This window comes from Dromaius novaehollandiae, chromosome 10 (assembly GCF_036370855.1).
Source record: "Dromaius novaehollandiae isolate bDroNov1 chromosome 10, bDroNov1.hap1, whole genome shotgun sequence".
In the NCBI taxonomy this organism is placed as follows: Eukaryota; Metazoa; Chordata; class Aves; order Casuariiformes; family Dromaiidae; genus Dromaius; species Dromaius novaehollandiae.
In genome coordinates, this window is record NC_088107.1 from 3,188,424 (window position 1) to 3,205,998 (window position 17,575).

The 17,575-nt window shown below is 35.2% G+C and overlaps 1 protein-coding gene across 8 annotated transcripts in view; it reads left to right on the top strand.

The window, feature by feature from the left end:
- DENND4A (DENN domain containing 4A) overlaps positions 1-17,575 on the top strand; it is a 57,600-nt gene that overhangs the window by 9,602 nt on the left and 30,423 nt on the right. For all 8 annotated transcript variants that reach the window (XR_010390913.1, XR_010390914.1, XM_064517862.1 and 5 more), the window contains 9 exons: positions 4,228-4,557; positions 5,190-5,439; positions 6,917-6,986; positions 8,623-8,792; positions 9,491-9,732; positions 12,061-12,127; positions 15,607-15,665; positions 16,323-16,467; positions 17,068-17,243. Coding sequence is in view for 6 of the 8 variants with exons in the window: in XM_064517862.1 (XP_064373932.1) it covers positions 4,250-4,557; positions 5,190-5,439; positions 6,917-6,986; positions 8,623-8,792; positions 9,491-9,732; positions 12,061-12,127; positions 15,607-15,665; positions 16,323-16,467; positions 17,068-17,243 (1,487 nt within the window). In the remaining 2 variants the exon portion in view is untranslated. The remainder of the gene's footprint in view (positions 1-4,227; positions 4,558-5,189; positions 5,440-6,916; positions 6,987-8,622; positions 8,793-9,490; positions 9,733-12,060; positions 12,128-15,606; positions 15,666-16,322; positions 16,468-17,067; positions 17,244-17,575) is intronic.

The window sequence follows — 17,575 nt, forward strand, 5'->3', positions numbered from 1 at the left end:
ACTGATCCAGTTAATTTCATTTTGTTCTTGCATGATTAGCCTCAGCATTGCTGTGTGTAGGCAGAATAATTCAACAAGATAATGCTGCAGCACATGTATGAGGCTGTTTGAAGTGTTGGGGCTGTTAGAACTTTACTGCCAAATTTCAAAAACCGATCACTGATTTGTGTGTCATTCATCTGCTTTGTGTGTGCTTGAAGGAAGGAAGTTCTTGGAATGTGATAGATGGTGAATGCTCTTTTTTTTTGGGGGGGGGGAAGGGGGGAGGCTTCATTAGTGTTTAATGAAATTTTAAACTGTTTTTAAAAAGGTGCGTTCCAGTGCCCTATTTGAGTTTCCAGCCTACTCTAAGAGATGTTCATTCCTTGTTTACAAACAGAACGTCGCTTTGGATTCAGGTTAATGAAATAAAACGTCACCTGCTTTAGATAGCTGTAGTGTGGATCCTAACAAGGAACTCAAATTAATAAGCTATTTAATATCCTTAAAGGAAAATGCAGGAAGGAATGGGAATGGAGACAGGAAGATTAAAAGAATACGAAGGAGTTATTTTGTTTCTGTGTGTCAGAGGTGACCTGGTGAAAAGTGTTTTAACAGGCTTGCCTGGTCTTTACTGCCATCTTTTGCAGGGTGCTGTAAGTCTTGCACATGCAGCAAACATACAAGTAAGGCCCTTTATCTGTCTGGGAAAGCTGGCTTCTGGAAAGCAGCTCTCACTGCAGGGGCAGTTCCTCTGGCTTGCAGCCCACTTGCAGGTTATCTCTATGAAAGTCTGTGGCTGGGAGTGGGTTGTATGAATTGTCAGTATTTTTTCCTTGGGAAAAAGTGTAGTGTGAGTATGGTGAACTGTACTTCTGGGAAGTATCAGGACTGTTGCTGGTGCACAGATGCACTAAGCATTGCTGGTTATATGGCAGGGGAGAAGTTGAAGTGTATTCTACTCTCATACTATTTGAATGAAAAATATGGTATGTTCATCCAAAAAGGTTGGACATTGATTTAGTTGTTTTATTTGAAAATGTATATGAACTGGTATAAAATCAGAAATATTCTCTACATGTCTCTGAAATTGCTTTTTGGGGTTTTTTGTTCTTTTTCTAAATGAGAGTTGCAGACATCTTTCATTAGGAGATGGAATGAGTTGGATCTATAGATTTACACTGCGAGATAGTTGTGATTCTTCAGTGTTAAGATATCTACATTTCTGTGTTATTCTGTTTACTTGTAATGCTGTCTTGGTTACTGAAACCAGAATAAGGCTTACTTGCAATTTTAACCATCATAGTTTGTATGATTTTTTTTTAATTACTAAAATATTGTTTTCTTTTTAACTTAAAGGCATTGTGAAGTATTCTGGAAAGTGATGTAGTTTTGTGAGATAAAGTCAGTGTGAAAAGAAATACCCCCCCACACACACATACACACACGCTTTCTAACTAGGAATTTTCAAGGTGAAGTCCACTTCCCCCCCCTCCTCCCTCCCCCAAGCTTTTTTGCCAGAGCTCATGATGGGGTAAGCATTGAGCTTGAATTGCCTTGTTGATAACTTTTACCTATCGCACTCGCGCACTCTTGCTCTCATGCTCTCTCCATTATGAAGCTTTTTTTAACGTTTCTTGGCATATTCTCAAATGATACAACTTTTTTAACGTAACTGCTTAAGCTCCAATGTCTCTTTAACTTAATAAGAGTAAATGCTTGTGCAGTGCATTTGTAGCTTTAAAAAATGTTAGAATTTATTCATTGGTGTAGAGTGACTGTGAGTCGTTAGAGACCTGTTTTGAGAACTCTTTTTGAGACGGTTGAAATTCTGTAAAAACTTACCTATAGTATATTGAGAATTGTTATGTTATAAAATATTTAGAATTTAATTGCATTAGCTTAAATATTAGTGTTTGGCCTTATGTTAGAGTTTAAAGGTGCTTTATTAAACTTTCTCTCCATGCATTTGTAGCTAGCCTATTCTGGATTTGCTATGCACTGGTGTACAGTTATTTAAGGTGCATACGCCATGGTTGAATTTGTATGTCTTTTGATATATTACTCAAGGAAAAGTTTGAGTTTGTAATCGCTATTCTTATATACTGCTAGCTGAGAAACATATTCTAGATATTTTTGAAACAGCTGAACTTAGTTTAATTTAAGCTTAGTTTGATAGCTAAATTCTGTCTTCTCTCAGAAAACAATCTGAATGATAATTTAGAAACTGTTATACTGCTATAAGCTGGCTATATTGTTTTCTAGTAATCATGTGTTCCAAAGTGTTTCATATTTCTTTCCACATGTTTAATAAGCAAAAAATTTCAGATAGCTTGTGTTTTTACTAGTGTTTTTCTTCTATAATAGAAATAACCTTAAAATAAAAAAAGTTCTTCATTTCCTTGCAACTTTAAGCTAGTCAAGTTACTCTAGCAAAATACAGACAAGCTACAAAATAAGAGAAGGGGAAGAAGGAGGGAATTATTTCTTACACTGGTCTTTTGGGTTGATAGTGGTGATCAGATTCAGGCTGACATTTTCCTTTCCTGATCAGGGAGGGACAGGTGGTAGAAATCTGAGGTCTGCTTGGAAGAATTAGATTAGAGGTGCAATATTGACCTAGAACATAGTTACCTTGATTTCCAGGAGATGTCCAAACTTATTTTGCTGCTTTCAACAAAGATTTGTTGGTAAAATCCAAAAAGCATGATAGTATGAAGTTTGATAAGACTTAACACTTACCATCTGGAGTAGAAAATAATGGGAAATAAAGCAGCCAGAATAAAGGTGACATGAAACTGAAGTCTTGTACCAACCGTTTAAGTTGTGTTTTGAACTCTGCGCTTACTGAATTATTGAATATTAGCATGTTCCCGGAACTGGTGTATTGCAGCAGTTTCTCCTGCAATAAAGTTTTTCACTCAAACAAAATTAATTCAGCAAGAGGGAAATTTAAGTACCTTGTCTGGTTTAAAAATTGTGGAACTTAATGGCAGTAAAGTTTTTGAAGCTAGTTTAGCGAGGTTCCAGCATGTTTTAGGTGACTTTGGGAAATGACCTAAAAATTCTTATCTAAGTTCTGTGATCAGAGAGTGGAACATCTTGTCCAAAAGCATTTTTTTTATTTTCAAAATGAGGCTGTTGAATAGACATTGACTTTAACTGGCTCCCAGCACTGTACAAGAGTCCCTGGCAAAGAGGAAGCTAAATGTCCTGATATGTAGTACACTGCATTGATTTCAGGCCATCTTTTCATCATGCAGATATAACTTTAGCCTGTGCTGAAATTCATTTACAGCATTGGTAGAAAACACTGCGCAAAAGTACTCTACAAAAAAGTGACATGTAAAGAATTCCGTATCAATATATTCCAGGAAGGAAGGAAGGATGTGATTTTCCAATACAATTTGGCCAGAACAGCAGGACTGCATTCCCTCCTATTATGAAAAATTTCATGTGGGCTTGAGTGTTTTTATTTTATGGAGGCCTGTAGACCATTGAAGTTGACTTGATTTAAATGTTATATAAAAGCTGTTGTATTGCTGGCTATGACTTGGTTGTATATCAAAGAATGGAGTCCCAAAACTTTATGAAATTGGCACCAACTCCTAGCATGCAGAAATACTCCAAGGTCTGGCCTTGGTATTTGATGTAAAAGTCCATAGCACAAGATGGTTGCAAATACTATAGTTGTATCCTTAGAGTAATCAAGACAGCCTTTGCATATATTTATTTAATATTCGGGAAGTAAATTAATTACAAATGATACCTCAGAAAATCTACTGTTGTAAACAGAGTGGAGTAATAGTATATATGCTAAATATGTAAGAACTGCTTCTTGGCTCAGCAGTGAGCTTTAAATAATGAGCTATTTGCAAAACCTTGCACAGTTTTTTGCTGCTTTTGTTGGTGTTGGTTCAGCCTCTGTGGTGTGTAAGTTAACAAAAGGAGGTCACTTGGGTTTTCTATTTTTTACATGATGAAGCCAAGATTAACATTTAACTGTAGTGATAATGGCTCAGAATTCCAAGTGGGTCAAGAAGGTAATTAGAAATAAAAAAGTTACATGATCTGATGATGGATCTTACTACTTTTATTGTGTTCTCTTATTTTGTTTCCATTTATATTGTTGCATACTTTCAGTATTTCAACAATATTATTTGATTATTTCAACAATGTTATTTGATTAGTTCTGATATATTTTATAATTTCTTTCAAAAATATTGGTGTATGTTTCTTTCTTACCAGATATAACGTCTTGTAATGGAAGATGGAAGACAAAGGGGCTCGTGTTGCTGACTACTTTGTTGTCGCAGGATTAACAGATATTTCAAAACCACTAGAGGAAGAAATCCACTTCAATGATGCTTGCCATAAAATTGCTAAACCAAAAGAACCTATTACAGATGTAACAGTAATTATTAAATCTCTGGGGGAGGAAGTTCCTCGGGGATATAAATGCATAGATGTTACTCCGTCAGGACTCTCTGCAGATCTCAATAATGGGAGTCTTGTAGGACCGCAAATATACCTTTGTTATCGCAGAGGAAGGGATAAGCCCCCGCTTACTGATTTGGGGTGAGTGCTTTTTTTAGTTACTGCAGGTGATTTTGGCAGTTTTATGTGATTAATGAGCAAATAAAGCAGGCTTATTGGAATATCATACACATTTTTTTGTATACTGAAAACTCTCAGCAGAAAGATTTTTGTTGACCTGTGTATAGGTGACACTGTACTGTAGGAAAAAATGCGTGCTCAGTGAATTTTAAATTGTTATCCTTTGCACTTGGAGATTTCAAAGCAATTTGTGATAATTTTCAGTGTACCTTATCCCACATTTTGGGTGGGATAAGGTGTATAACCCATTTCATGCAGAGTGAAATGAGAGGCGAGTTGTATGACGTTCTTAGGATAGGGTAATGAATCTTTAATAGAGTTGAAAGAAATGCTATTTTGCAGCAAACAGAACATTAAAGAGCAATTATATGTGAGGAAAATCAGCCTAGTTTCATCATGGAGCTTTTATGTTGTAATAAAATTTGATATAATGTGACCTGAACTTTTCAGTAGAAGTGTGTTTTGATCAGAGATTAGACGAGCTGCTGTTGAAATAGTACCATTCAGTTATAATTCTGGATTAGTATTCAGAGTGTTTAAAAAAAAAAAAAAATTATGTGCCTTTTGCCTTTTGTGCCTCTTATTTTAACTAGGGTTTTATATGATGGAAAAGAAAGAGTAAAACAAGGTTGTGAAATAATTCAAACTACTCCATATGGTCGGGCTGCTAATATTAGTGGGAGTGCCTCATCGCAAAGGGTGTATGTCACTTACCGAAGAGCATCTGAAAACATGACGCAGAATACGTTGGCTGTTACAGATATATGTATAATCATACCAAGTAAAGGAGAAACCCCTCCACATACGTTCTGCAAAGTTGACAAGAATCTTAATAATAGTATGGTAAGATTCACAATCTGGGTTTTGAACACTTGATATTCAGTGATGTAATGTTTGTGGAATATTTACAACAGTTCTAAGAGTGTCTGGTGAATAACTTTGATAATCACTTTCTAAAGATAAATCAAGTTGTGGAAGAGTTAAAGGATTACATTGCTTTTTTCCTCCTTGGACAATCCTTTTAGTATTGGCCTGGAAATGCTGACTTCAGCAGCTTTGGATTAGTCCTGAGAACCTCTCTTGTCACTGTATAACTAGAGTTCTTATACATGCAGTTATTCCTGATACTGATTTTATTGTTGTGATGAGAATTCTGTATCTAAGAATTGCTTTTTATTTTGTTTTAAACTCTTCCATTATCTGTAGCACTCTTTTATAAGAGGTGTCAGAGTCTCCTCAGTTTCACGAACTCTTTCTCCGAAGAAAGTCGCATGTAAGCGATGTTGGAATACTGCTGACTATAATGGACATGGAGTAATATGACTACAAAACTAAAATATCCAGTAAAATACACAGGCATCACAGTTCTTTGCTTTGAAAAACTTAATTTTTGGATACCCCCTAGCTGACTTTGCAGCCCTGTATGCTGGTTTTTGTAGGATCCTCAAAAGCAGGCATGCTGAAGAGGATGCTGACTGCATTTGCAAGAAGTATGATACAAAAGAGACCATGGAAATGTGTCTATACTTGTTTTTTATGTACTCAAATACATGCCTGTGGATATTAATAAATGGATTTTTCAGTTCTACCAATCCCTATGTTGATTGGGTTATGAGAGTGCTCTCTCATGTAAACTACTGTATCTTTCTTTCATCCCTAAAAGCTATATATGCACTTAGGAGGGTACCCTTCTCTTCCATTCTGTGGCCTTCCTGTGTTCTTTATTTTCATGTCCAGGAATTGAGAATTTACAAAAATATTTAAGTGCTACCAGTGCCAGAAAGGAAATTGTTGTTTAGAAGTTGCAAAACTATGACATTATACTGAAATGTTTCACAGAATATGAATCAGGTTTCAAGATTAGCATGATTAAAATAAAAATGCTAGCACAGAAAAGGATATTGTTAGGAGGTGTTTGTGTGTGTAAGCCAGAAGTTTAACAAGATGTAAAAAGGTTTATATATTTATATGGATAACAATTGTACTTGGAGTTCTGTTTAGCAAACATTTTGGAGAAGAATTTATAGATCTCATGTTTCAGTCTATAAACCAATTCAGTCTTAGAGGTCAGACTGAGGCCTACCATGGATTGGCTATTGCAAAGCGAACGCTACGACTTTTCTTTCAATTATCTGTTTGTGGCCACTGTCAGAAAGGATACTGTATCAGACCCCAAATACTGCAGGTTAATGTTCCACATCTTTGTGTGTATGTTAGTTTTTTGCAAACAAGAAAGGAGTTTTTTTTCCTCCAAGTCTCTTGTGTTATGTCCTTTTATTATACTTTATCAAATAATCCAATAATTACTTTTGTTTTACAGTGGGGCTCAGCAGTATATTTATGTTATAAAAAGTCTGTGGCAAAAACCAACACCATATCATATAAAGCTGGTATGTAACTACCATTTAGCTTTTTTTTTTTTTAATCTTCAATTAAAGATGTACAAGCTTATTTGTAATGTAGTACAGTAAAATTATTTGAACGCAGACCCTGTCCTGGCATTATCCAAAAATGAATCTTTCCCTGAAGAGCCCTCTTAAAATACTGTCCTAGAATAAGCCTTGTAATTGTGTCATGACTCTTTATCTTAAAATTTGCATGTAATTGGAAGCTCAGTTGTTTTTTGGTAGGTTTCTATAAGCCTTGTGTCTCCCACCTCTGTAGTTATTGCTGGTAACTGTCTGTCATGGATGTATGTACGTACGGAAGAAAATACCACAGAAATTATTTGATATATTTTCGTGATCACTTTAAGAAACATTTCAAAGAATACTTCAGACTTCCACAGTGCATTAAACATCAGTGGGACTGAGCTCTCTAAAGTATTTTTGGACTGTGTATCATGTTTATTATTTTGTTTATCAGACCGAAGTGGATTCACTGTGGCTCTGATGAAACATGGGCTTTTAAAACCCTTGATTTCATTTGAGTGGAAATCACAAGCATGATTCAGACTTATATTTTAGTGCACTTGTATTCTTCTGAGAAAGTTGCTTTCTGTAAACCACAGTAGTTCAGGTCTGTCCAAAAGGTGCATAATAAGTTTGTAAACAAAAATTAAAAACACCACGTCTGGTAGTAATTTGCACAAAATTTTGCTGCTTGAGAAGAAAGACCACCCTTTTTGATTACCAATTCTTACTGTTTACTAATATTTCATGGAATCACAGAGTAGCTGAGGTTGGAAGGGACCTCTGGAGATCATCTAGTCCAAGCTCTGCTGCTCACTTTCACTGCATGCTAGAAAAGAATATATAGTGATTATGTCCTCTAATATTGTAAGAAATCTTAAATCCTTTTGTGCAGTATTTTTTTGTCAAATTTGCAGTCCCCTGAGCTGGCAATAGGAAAGGATAGGTTGCTACAAACATGCGATGTAATTTAAGAGTTATATGTTAAGAGCTTCTGCTTCAGAACTTCATGTGTTTTACAGCTATGTTTAAAATTGTCTAAAACATTAGTCTGATACCACATAAGCTGACTCTTCAACTGAGTTGGATCAGCATAATTAATTGGTTCGGTTCTATTGATCTCTGGAAAATGTATGTTGTATCAAACATTTCCATTATCAGATTTTCCTGGAAATTTTTGTTGGCAAAAACTAATTCCTTTCATAATAATTTAAAACACCAGTCTTATTTCTCAATTTTTCAGGTTAACATTTTTTACTGAATTTTAAATTTTTAATCATACTAGCGATGAATGTGAAATAATATAATAATAGCTATGATGCACATAACTATTTTCCCTTTTTCTGTTTATAGGCTACAAACAGATTCTAGAGTAGTAATTAGGAATTCAGTGCTGAATTGTAGTCAGGTGGTTTCCCTTTAGGCACTGGGGAGCATGCTACCCCTTTCCAGCTATACTTCGGGCATGATGATTTACAGCTTTCCTTTAGTGATCTCCTGAAATGAGTATATACCCATATACAATTTTTATGGGCATGCTTTTATGGAGTGAGTTGGTACAAATTGGTTTCCGCTATTACTTCTGTAACTGTCTATTTACAACTTGCTTTTATAGGTTTAATATGCAGATATCCAGAAGAAGATTACGAGTCATTCCCATTACCAGAATCTGTGCCTCTGTTTTGTCTACCTATGGGTGCAACAATTGAATGTTGGCCGTCTAACAGTAAATACCCTCTGCCAGTTTTTTCTACATTTGTACTAACTGGAGCTTCTGCAGAAAAGGTATCTAAAAAGCTTTCGAAAGACGCAGATATTCATCATGCATAATTTGAATTAAAAAAGAATTGATTGCATATCTGCTCAGAACAATGATAATGGGTATTTTCGAAGCCAAACTTGAATGTATTCATTTTGGCTGAATTCAAAGACTATTAAAGCAAAAGGTGGCTTGCATTTATTTCACTGCTGGGCTGTTGATCATACAAACTTGTCCTTTGCTTTCCTATCTTGTTAGCTCTGTGAAACTACAGAGCTTTAAAAAAAAAAAAAAAAACAGTAAACTTGTATACATAGTCAGGATTTTGTTACAAACATGTAAATGGCTTTGCAAGCATGTACTCGTCCTATAAAGTAAATAGAATTTCAGAGGAATACTGCTTTGAGTTGCTTATAAAGGAATCCTAGACTAGTTTAAAAGGCTATTCTAGAAAAAATTGACTGTAGTTGTACTCTGTATAATCATCGTTTTTCTGTCTCACTTAAATCCTTTCTTAAATTACTCTTTCTTTTATGGCTTTAAGAATTTTAAATAATAGTCTGGATTTTCACAGTCATAAGAATGTTCCTGAACAAATTGCTCCAAAAGATGATGCATTAATTTAGCCTTTCAGTCAATAACATAGACTTGATTTCCTTGCAAGTTTGGGGTTTCAGTTACTTTGAAGATTTAGGCCAATGTATTCACTTTATGTTGTTTGCAGGTATATGGTGCTGCTATTCAGTTTTATGAACTGTATCCTGAAGAGAATCTGACTGAGAAACAAAAATCTCAACTGGGATTAGCGGCTGCTGTCGAGGGAAAGTCAGATGCCTGCAGAACAGTTCAAACAAACAAATGTATCTGTCTGCTCTCTCACTGGCCTTTCTTTGATGCTTTCAAGAAGTTTCTTACCTTTCTGTATCGTTACTCTATTTCCGGTCCCCATGTTCTACCCATTGAGAAGTAAGTAGTTTCAAAGAACTCTTAATAGTCGCTTCAGTTGTTGTGAGCTCTTTGTTACTTACAGCCATCCTACAATATCCTTGTGCTTTTCGTCATTAAATATTAAATGTAATGATTGCACTTGATCAAGCACTTTTCTCCATTGGGCAAATGTATCTGTTTTTATGTACTTTCTGGAAAAAGTCTAGATTTTTTTTATTGTTGTGAATTTAAGTGCATGCAAAGATATCCCCCTCCCCCCCAATTTTTTTTAATTAGTTTTGGACTCTTAAGTATAATGATTAGAAATAAGATTATATACCCTTTCTTACAGTGCTACATACAGAAAACTAGGAGAATGATATGTTTAGTTTTGCATTTTGTTTCCAAATACTTATTCACTGTGTAGTAAGAGATAATAAAGCAGATTGAGTTTCAATTATGTTGCAGTAGTAATCTTTCAGTACTTGTGATGAATAATCTAATTTGCTTGAGACACAAAGAGAAAGCCTCATTTAAAATGCAAGAGAAATCCTCATACCTAAGGAGTGATTGATATCTGTAATTGGTGTGAAATACCATTTAACACTTACCAGAAACTAATACATGAGATTTCAAAGTCAGTATTTGCTTTTTTGTATTATGATACCATCAGTTTTTTTCTAATTGAACTTCAGTATAAACTTTAAAGATTAAGCATTTTTGTGATAAGTTATCTGCTTATTTATTATTCTGCTCCCTATTTACTATACTTTTTAAAAAATTCTCTGTGTAAACTTCCAATAATGAAAAGATAAATGTTTTTAAAAAACTGATGGCCATTTTTGTAGTTTCTTAGAAATGAAAAGAATGAAAAGTAAATGTTTTATTGACTTTGATTTTGCAGTTTTTTGTTTATTCTGATTTCTTGGAATTGGCGACTGACAAGTTGATTTACTGTAGATAATTTCAGTGTTGCTATACTGCTTTGCACAAAGTTATATAGCGTGTAGTCTAGATTCTTTGGCTATTTTAATGACGATGAAGGTTTTCTGCGCCATGCACGTGTCTTGAAATAAGACCTTAGTTGGAACACTTTCAGTCAGCCCTGCTTCTGCAAGCAGCAGGTCTTTCCCTTGATACTTGCTGCTAGTTTCCATATTTCTGCCACCATCGTCATGTACTGATTTTTTTATTTATTTACTTATTTTTAAGACAAAACCCCAAATCAGTGGTCAGCATGATTCCTTTCCTGTTCTCGTTCACCTTGCGCCTGCACAGACACTGTTGCTGACCCAGGGGAGGCCTGTCACAGGGTTGAGGAGTGGCAGGGGACAAGACTGCTTCTTTTGCCAGTAGTTCTGGTTAATGCCACTTACCTGTTCGTAGAGCTACAGCCTAAGGTTAAGTTTAGCAAAGGCATGCAAAACTAAAAACACAGTAAAAATGTTTTTACATCCGTATCTGAGGTCATAACGTGCTGCTATGTTGAAATGTATGTATGAAATATACAGCTTTAAATCAGAAGCATGTGAAATGAGTCTTCCGTATAAATCTTAATGCTTATTTGTGAAATTCTTCAAAAGTTTGTTGGTGGAAATGTGTACTAATAATAGTAAGAGTTGCAGAAGATAAAGTGTGTGCTGTGGCATATGGACTATCACAGATTTCTTGTTGCTTGCTGACTTCATACTGAGTAAATATAGTTTCTTTTCATTTGAAAATGTGTATTACATAGAACTCCCATATGGACTTTTGGAATTCTTATTTGTAAGTTCAAACAGTTTATAGAAATAGAAATAAAAACTTGTCCAACTTTTAAAGCATTTGTATTCGTGGGTTTGTACTATATAGAAAAACCTGGATTTCCCACTTTTTTTGATCACCAGTCTTATGTAACATTTCACATTTGAAGGTAGGCATGTGCAGAAAAATGAATTAACTTAATACCTCTCCCAGATTCTACTCATCCATGAGTATTTTTGCAAATAGCTTCGGTGCAGATGTCTGACTGAGATATAGTGCTACCTCCTGTCAGTCTCTGAAGAGTGATTGTAAAATGGCATTGTGATAGTGAAACCTCACTATTTCTATTTTACAAATTTGTATAAAAAGATTCTGTCACTTGTCAGTCTCACAGACCAAGCCTACAGTCTGAAAGATAATCTAGTCTACCATTTTGATTGCTGCTACTAGAAAAACAGGTCCTGGAGGCCATGTCATCTCCTGTAGGGTTTTTGGGCTGTTCCTTTACTTTCAGTCTTCTGAATAAGTATGCGCCACTTTTACATAATCACTGCTGTTACTTGCAGCAATTTTGTCTTTAAGCTTATAGTTTGTATTAAATCAGTAATTTTTTTTTCCTTTTAGACATATTTCCCATTTCATGCACAAAGTTCCCTTTCCATCCCCTCAGAGGCCAAGAATTCTAGTTCAGGTAAGTATAAATTTCTTCTTATATAGCTATGTCTTGAGTGATGGCAAATTAGCTGTTAAGCAGTTTAATGAATGGAAAATGAAATTTTTTTATGTGCAAGTGTTCAGGGTTTTTTTGGGTTTTTTTTTTTTTTTTGGTTCAGGACTTTTTCCTATTAAATTCTAACATTTAACTCTTACAGATCTCTACTTCTAATTTAGTTTAGGACTCCAATAAATTATTACAAGATACTGTTTAGTGACCATAGAACTGAAATTTTTTTAGAGTATATGGAAATTAACAAAAGAATTGGCATCTGTTTGATTCTGCAGTAGCTTTTGAAATATGCTACTGTATGAAGATTGAGTGTAAACAAAATTTTTAAACCAGATGTGGAGAGTATATTATTCATGGTTGCCCTTATTCCCAAAGGCCTTCATTCTGTCTCCTACATAACATATTGTTCTTACTGAAAACTGCACGAGTCAGGCACATTCAACAGAGACACAATTTATCAAATACATGACCCTTACTGTGTCCTGCATATAAAATCTAGCGTAGTTTACCTTGTGTGAGTAAAACGATACAAAATACGAGAACTGGGTTACCTGTTATTTGAAACTTCCACCATGGAGACTACTGGTGGGAGAGAGGAAGTCTCTATCTCAGAGACATCTGATGTGAAGTGTTGTTAAAAATTTCTTTTCTCTTCTAAGAGGCAAAACAGGTAGAGACATGTTAAAAAATTTATTGCTGAGAGGAGGCAGGTGTCTTTTCCAGTTACATTTATTCAACCAATCCTGTGGTTTTGAACAAGTTGTTACAAAATGATATGTTACTCTACCTTGCTACTTGTGTAAAATAAAATATGGAGAGCCCTGTGCAGTCTTCAGGCTTTGTGTGGTAGCCTCTGTGTTAGGGGAAGTCTTTCAGAGGAAATAAAATCTTGGGTTATGTCTTTATAGTATGTATTAAATATTAGTAAGATCCTCCTTATGCATTTAGAAATTCTAGTAAGTGACATGTTTGTTTACCATTGCTGAAAAGGGTTTGGATAACGTTTATACTGAAGTTGTATCCAACACTTTTGTCACTTCTATTATGATTTTTTAAAGTTCAATTCAAAACCCACTGTGTGTGAATCCTGGTTTTCTGTGTATTCACCTTCAATCAAATATTTATGCTAGAGACTAAACACAAATTGATAGAGAAGTGTAAATGAATTTAGAGAAAAGCATTTGACTTTTTAGTCTGAATTTTTAGAAAACTGTATCAAAATACATATTGGTGCATGTTCTAGAACAAAGTCTGAGCACCTTAGGTGAGTGAAGTGTCATATATGTCTATATGACACCTTATAATAAAAGAGTGTTTTCAGAAAGCTATTATATGTCAAGTTACTACAACTAGTAGTACACCTGTACTAACTGATAATTAGTACAAGTGTTTAGTACACAGCTTGTAAGGTCAGCAGTGATTGTTGAGGTCTACAAATAAATACTCCCTTTGAGCTGCCTCAAGGGACTTTTGAGTTATTAGTGTTTGATACTGCACTGAACAAAATCACAGGTGATTGTATCTTAAGATATTTTCCCCAAAATAACGTGGGGAAACCTTTGTATCCTTGAAAATTAGAAGTTTTAAGCATTCTAGTTTACTGAGGAGATTGTTTCTCTCTCTCATTATTTTAAAAAATGGGGTAGTTTTCAAACTTGGTTAAAAAAAAATCTTTTTGCTAAGTAATTAATATAGCAGATTCTTCTGAGTCTGTGTCACTGTAGATTTTCATGTAAGTGCCTGTATGCTTTCTGCACATAAGACCTGATCTATATTAGGAACTGCATGTATGCCTGTCTGGATGTGTGACCCATTCGTTGCATCTGTTACAAGTGAGACAGAGCATGTCATGTGTCTAATTTACTATAATTTCTTTGAAACTCTTAAACTTTCAGGAGTGTTTCTGATTGCCTGTTTCCAGCTGTCATCATTTGATAGGTTGTTTCTGGTCTGAAATCTGCTAGACTCCATTCTTGCTGTCCTACACCAGCTTACTATACGGATGTTCCTGCTCTAATGACATATTCATAACCTGCTAACTTCAAGAGCACATCCAGTAATACATTTCTTCATCTGAAGAATGAGGGCAGTGAGTGCCTTTCTGCTTAAGGGAGATGCACTTTGAATAGATACCTGATTGTGTTGATCTGCTTTTGCTGGAATACAAGTCACAGGACATTAGGCTGATGCTTTCTTTTCGGGAGTAATTTCTGAAGGTTACTTCAGGCTGACAAAACGGGTTCTTTGAAGTCTTTCACTGAGAAAGGTGATGGTGGTAGATGTCACAAGGTGACTTACTGAGGACAAATCTAGTGCATAAAGTGATAAGACCATCTTGATTGTCATTGAAGCTAAATGTAGCATGAGCCTTCAACAAATTCTGGTATATGAAATAGGCAACAATGCAATATTCCGTTGCAGTGGACTCGTTAACATCGTGCCTGTTATATGCCTGTCTAGGCATGCCGTTAGGTAACTTGGTGCTTCAACATTTGTGTTACTATTTCATCTGATGTTTCTGACTTGTATTGTCCGCTTACCTGCAGTGGGATCCAAGGAGAAACATATGCAAAAAAAACCCCTATTACTAAAGGATGTCTGAGCTTGCAGCTTAGTTGTACAATTCCTGTGACTTACATGCAAGCAGTAACAGTAATTTAGTATGCTTATATGTTATGGATAGAAAATGCATGACCACTTGACTTAGCAAAGAGGATTAAGCTAACCTGTATCTTGTTACCTTAGATGTACTATGGGCTGAAAATGTGTCAGCTGAACTGTGATAAATTGATTGCATATCTGTACCCCTGTACTCATTAGATTCCTCTTCATGTTGAATATATGCATGATTTCTCTTGATGTCAAATCATTGCAAGGAAGAAACATGCGTTAATAAGATCTTAGTCTGAATCTTCAACTAATGCAAATTTCAGGGATTCTGTCAAAGCTGAGCTGAGCAGTTTTTACCAGCTGAGCCGAATTCTCTTGTCTTCTGTAGAAAATGTTACTTTACAGTGCAGTCTACCATTTTTTCCTTCACGCATTTCCTCAATACTCTTCTTCCCCTAAATCCAAACTAAAAAAAAAAAACCCACAGAAGCTATGTATGAACTGTAGAGTCTCACTTCCCTGAAAATACAGAAACCTTCATTTTCAGCAGTTAGTATACTTGATTTTTTACAGTGTTAGCTCATTTAAATTCCCTTTTATGAATATGCAATATATTCAGTTCCAACTAAGAAAGGGTGTACTTTGCCTGGTTGTTATTAAAATATAAGTACCATGTAATGCTATTCTTCATTCTCATAGTGCTATACAGCTGGGCTGTATAAGGTTCAACTTGGTTTTAATTTTATCTTTAAATGTTCTTTGCTTTTTTTGTGGTTTCTAATAAATATTTACAAGTTCAGAATCAAAAGAATTTATTTGAAAATCTTTTCTAGCTATCTCCACATGATAACCTGATTCTTAGCCAGCCTGTGTCATCACCTCTTCCACTGAGGTAAGTAGAAGTATATTCTGTTTAATTGTGAAATGTACTCTGACTTAAGTTGCTGAAAAGATACGATGTTTTGAGTTGTAATTGTGCAAATTACCTTTCCTTGTCTGGTGTATTTTGTAGTTAAATTTTATTTTCAGATATGCTATGTGATTGGACCTGTTCCCTGACAAAGACATACTTAATCACAGTGTCTGTGTTTTTTGAGATAATTGTGGTGGTTCTAGAAGCAAAATGTAGATTGTTATGTCCACTTTGCTAGGAGCTGGTACCCAGGCTCCCTGGATAGTACAACTTCTGAATTGCTGGATAATTTTAAGGAGTTCTGTGGCTATCTTAACTTTAATGTCTGTGTGCGTGAGAATGGTAAAAGGAACAGCGCACATGAGACCCACTAGAAACTGCTATTTGAAAAAAAAATATGTATGCATATGTTCTGAAAATAGTCTAGAGTGGCTGAAAGGTCTCAAGGAATCAGGGTTGTGGTTGGGAAGCAATCGTTCATCACTGAGCAGTGCAGTGTGCAGGATGTCTGCTTTGCAGTCATTTTTGAAAGAGATGTGCAGAGTTTATAAAATCCTATGCCTTGTTTTCTATTTTGTTAATAACATTTTTTTCTGTTCCCGTGTTACTCACCTGTGTGTTTATATCCTGTACCAGTGGGGGCAGGTTTTCTACACTACTTCAGAATCTAGGACCTGAAAATGCGGTAACTCTACTTGTGTTTGCTGTGACGGAACATAAAATTCTCATCCACTCATTGCGACCTTCTGTCCTTACTAGCGTGACAGAGGCATTAGTCTCTGTAAGTAATAGTCTCTTAATAATATACTTGTCAGTGAGGGGAAGAAAACAAATTTTTTTCAGATAAAATCTAAAACTAGTAGTAGTGCTGTTGGGCTAGAAGATGACTTAAAAACAAGACTAAAAAGTAAAGAACTCTAACAACAGTATTTTTCTCTGTGATCATCGTACATGAGGACAGCAGGGAAAAATTAACTGTGTCATTGGCTCTTTGTGCGTAAATACTGTAAATAAACACATTGTTTGGTCATCACAGTGCACTGAAGGCAAGTTCCTGAATTTCCTGTGTAGAACTGTATCCTGTTTTGTAAAGGCATTTAGATGCATATTATTTCTGTCATTTTCACTAAGCGCTGTTTTGCTACCTCTAGTGCATACAATCTGCTATGCTGAAGAGCATTGTTTCTGCAACCTAGACTGAAATTTAGGGAAATAAACACATCTTACTGTATTTAGTAATCGGCCTCTAGGATTTCAGTATTACTGCTATGTTACCTACCATATTAAGTAATTTTTGAAGTGAGAGTTAGCTGTTTTTTGTACTTAAGTCTATATTTTTATAGATGTTTAACCTATGTTTTTTATCTCTGTATTTTCAAAGATGATATTTCCTTTCCACTGGCCCTGCCCATACATTCCTCTCTGTCCCTTGGCACTGGCAGATGTTTTAAGTGCACCGTGCCCGTTCATAGTAGGAATTGATTCAAGATACTTTGATCTCTATGACCCTCCACCAGATGTTAGCTGTGTCGACCTAGATACCAATACGATTTCTCAGTAAGTATTTATTAATGATTCTTCTATTGGGCTATTTTTTTTTTCTATTTTCAAAGGCAAAACAGAGCCTTTTGGGCAAGCTTTTTTGTTGTTGTTTTTTAACCTCTGAACTTTTTTAAACTACTGAACTTTATAATATAATCATCTTTCTTGAAATGAGGATGATAGAAATAATAGCTCTTTTATTTTTCAGTCCAACCCTGTGGAGTGGAGTTACAATCCTCATGGACCATTATTGCCTTTTATTGCTTTATTTTAAAAACTTACTTTATAAATTAGCATGTTTCCTTGATTAGCCATAGTGTCATGCTTTGTTGGTTCCCTGATCAGTT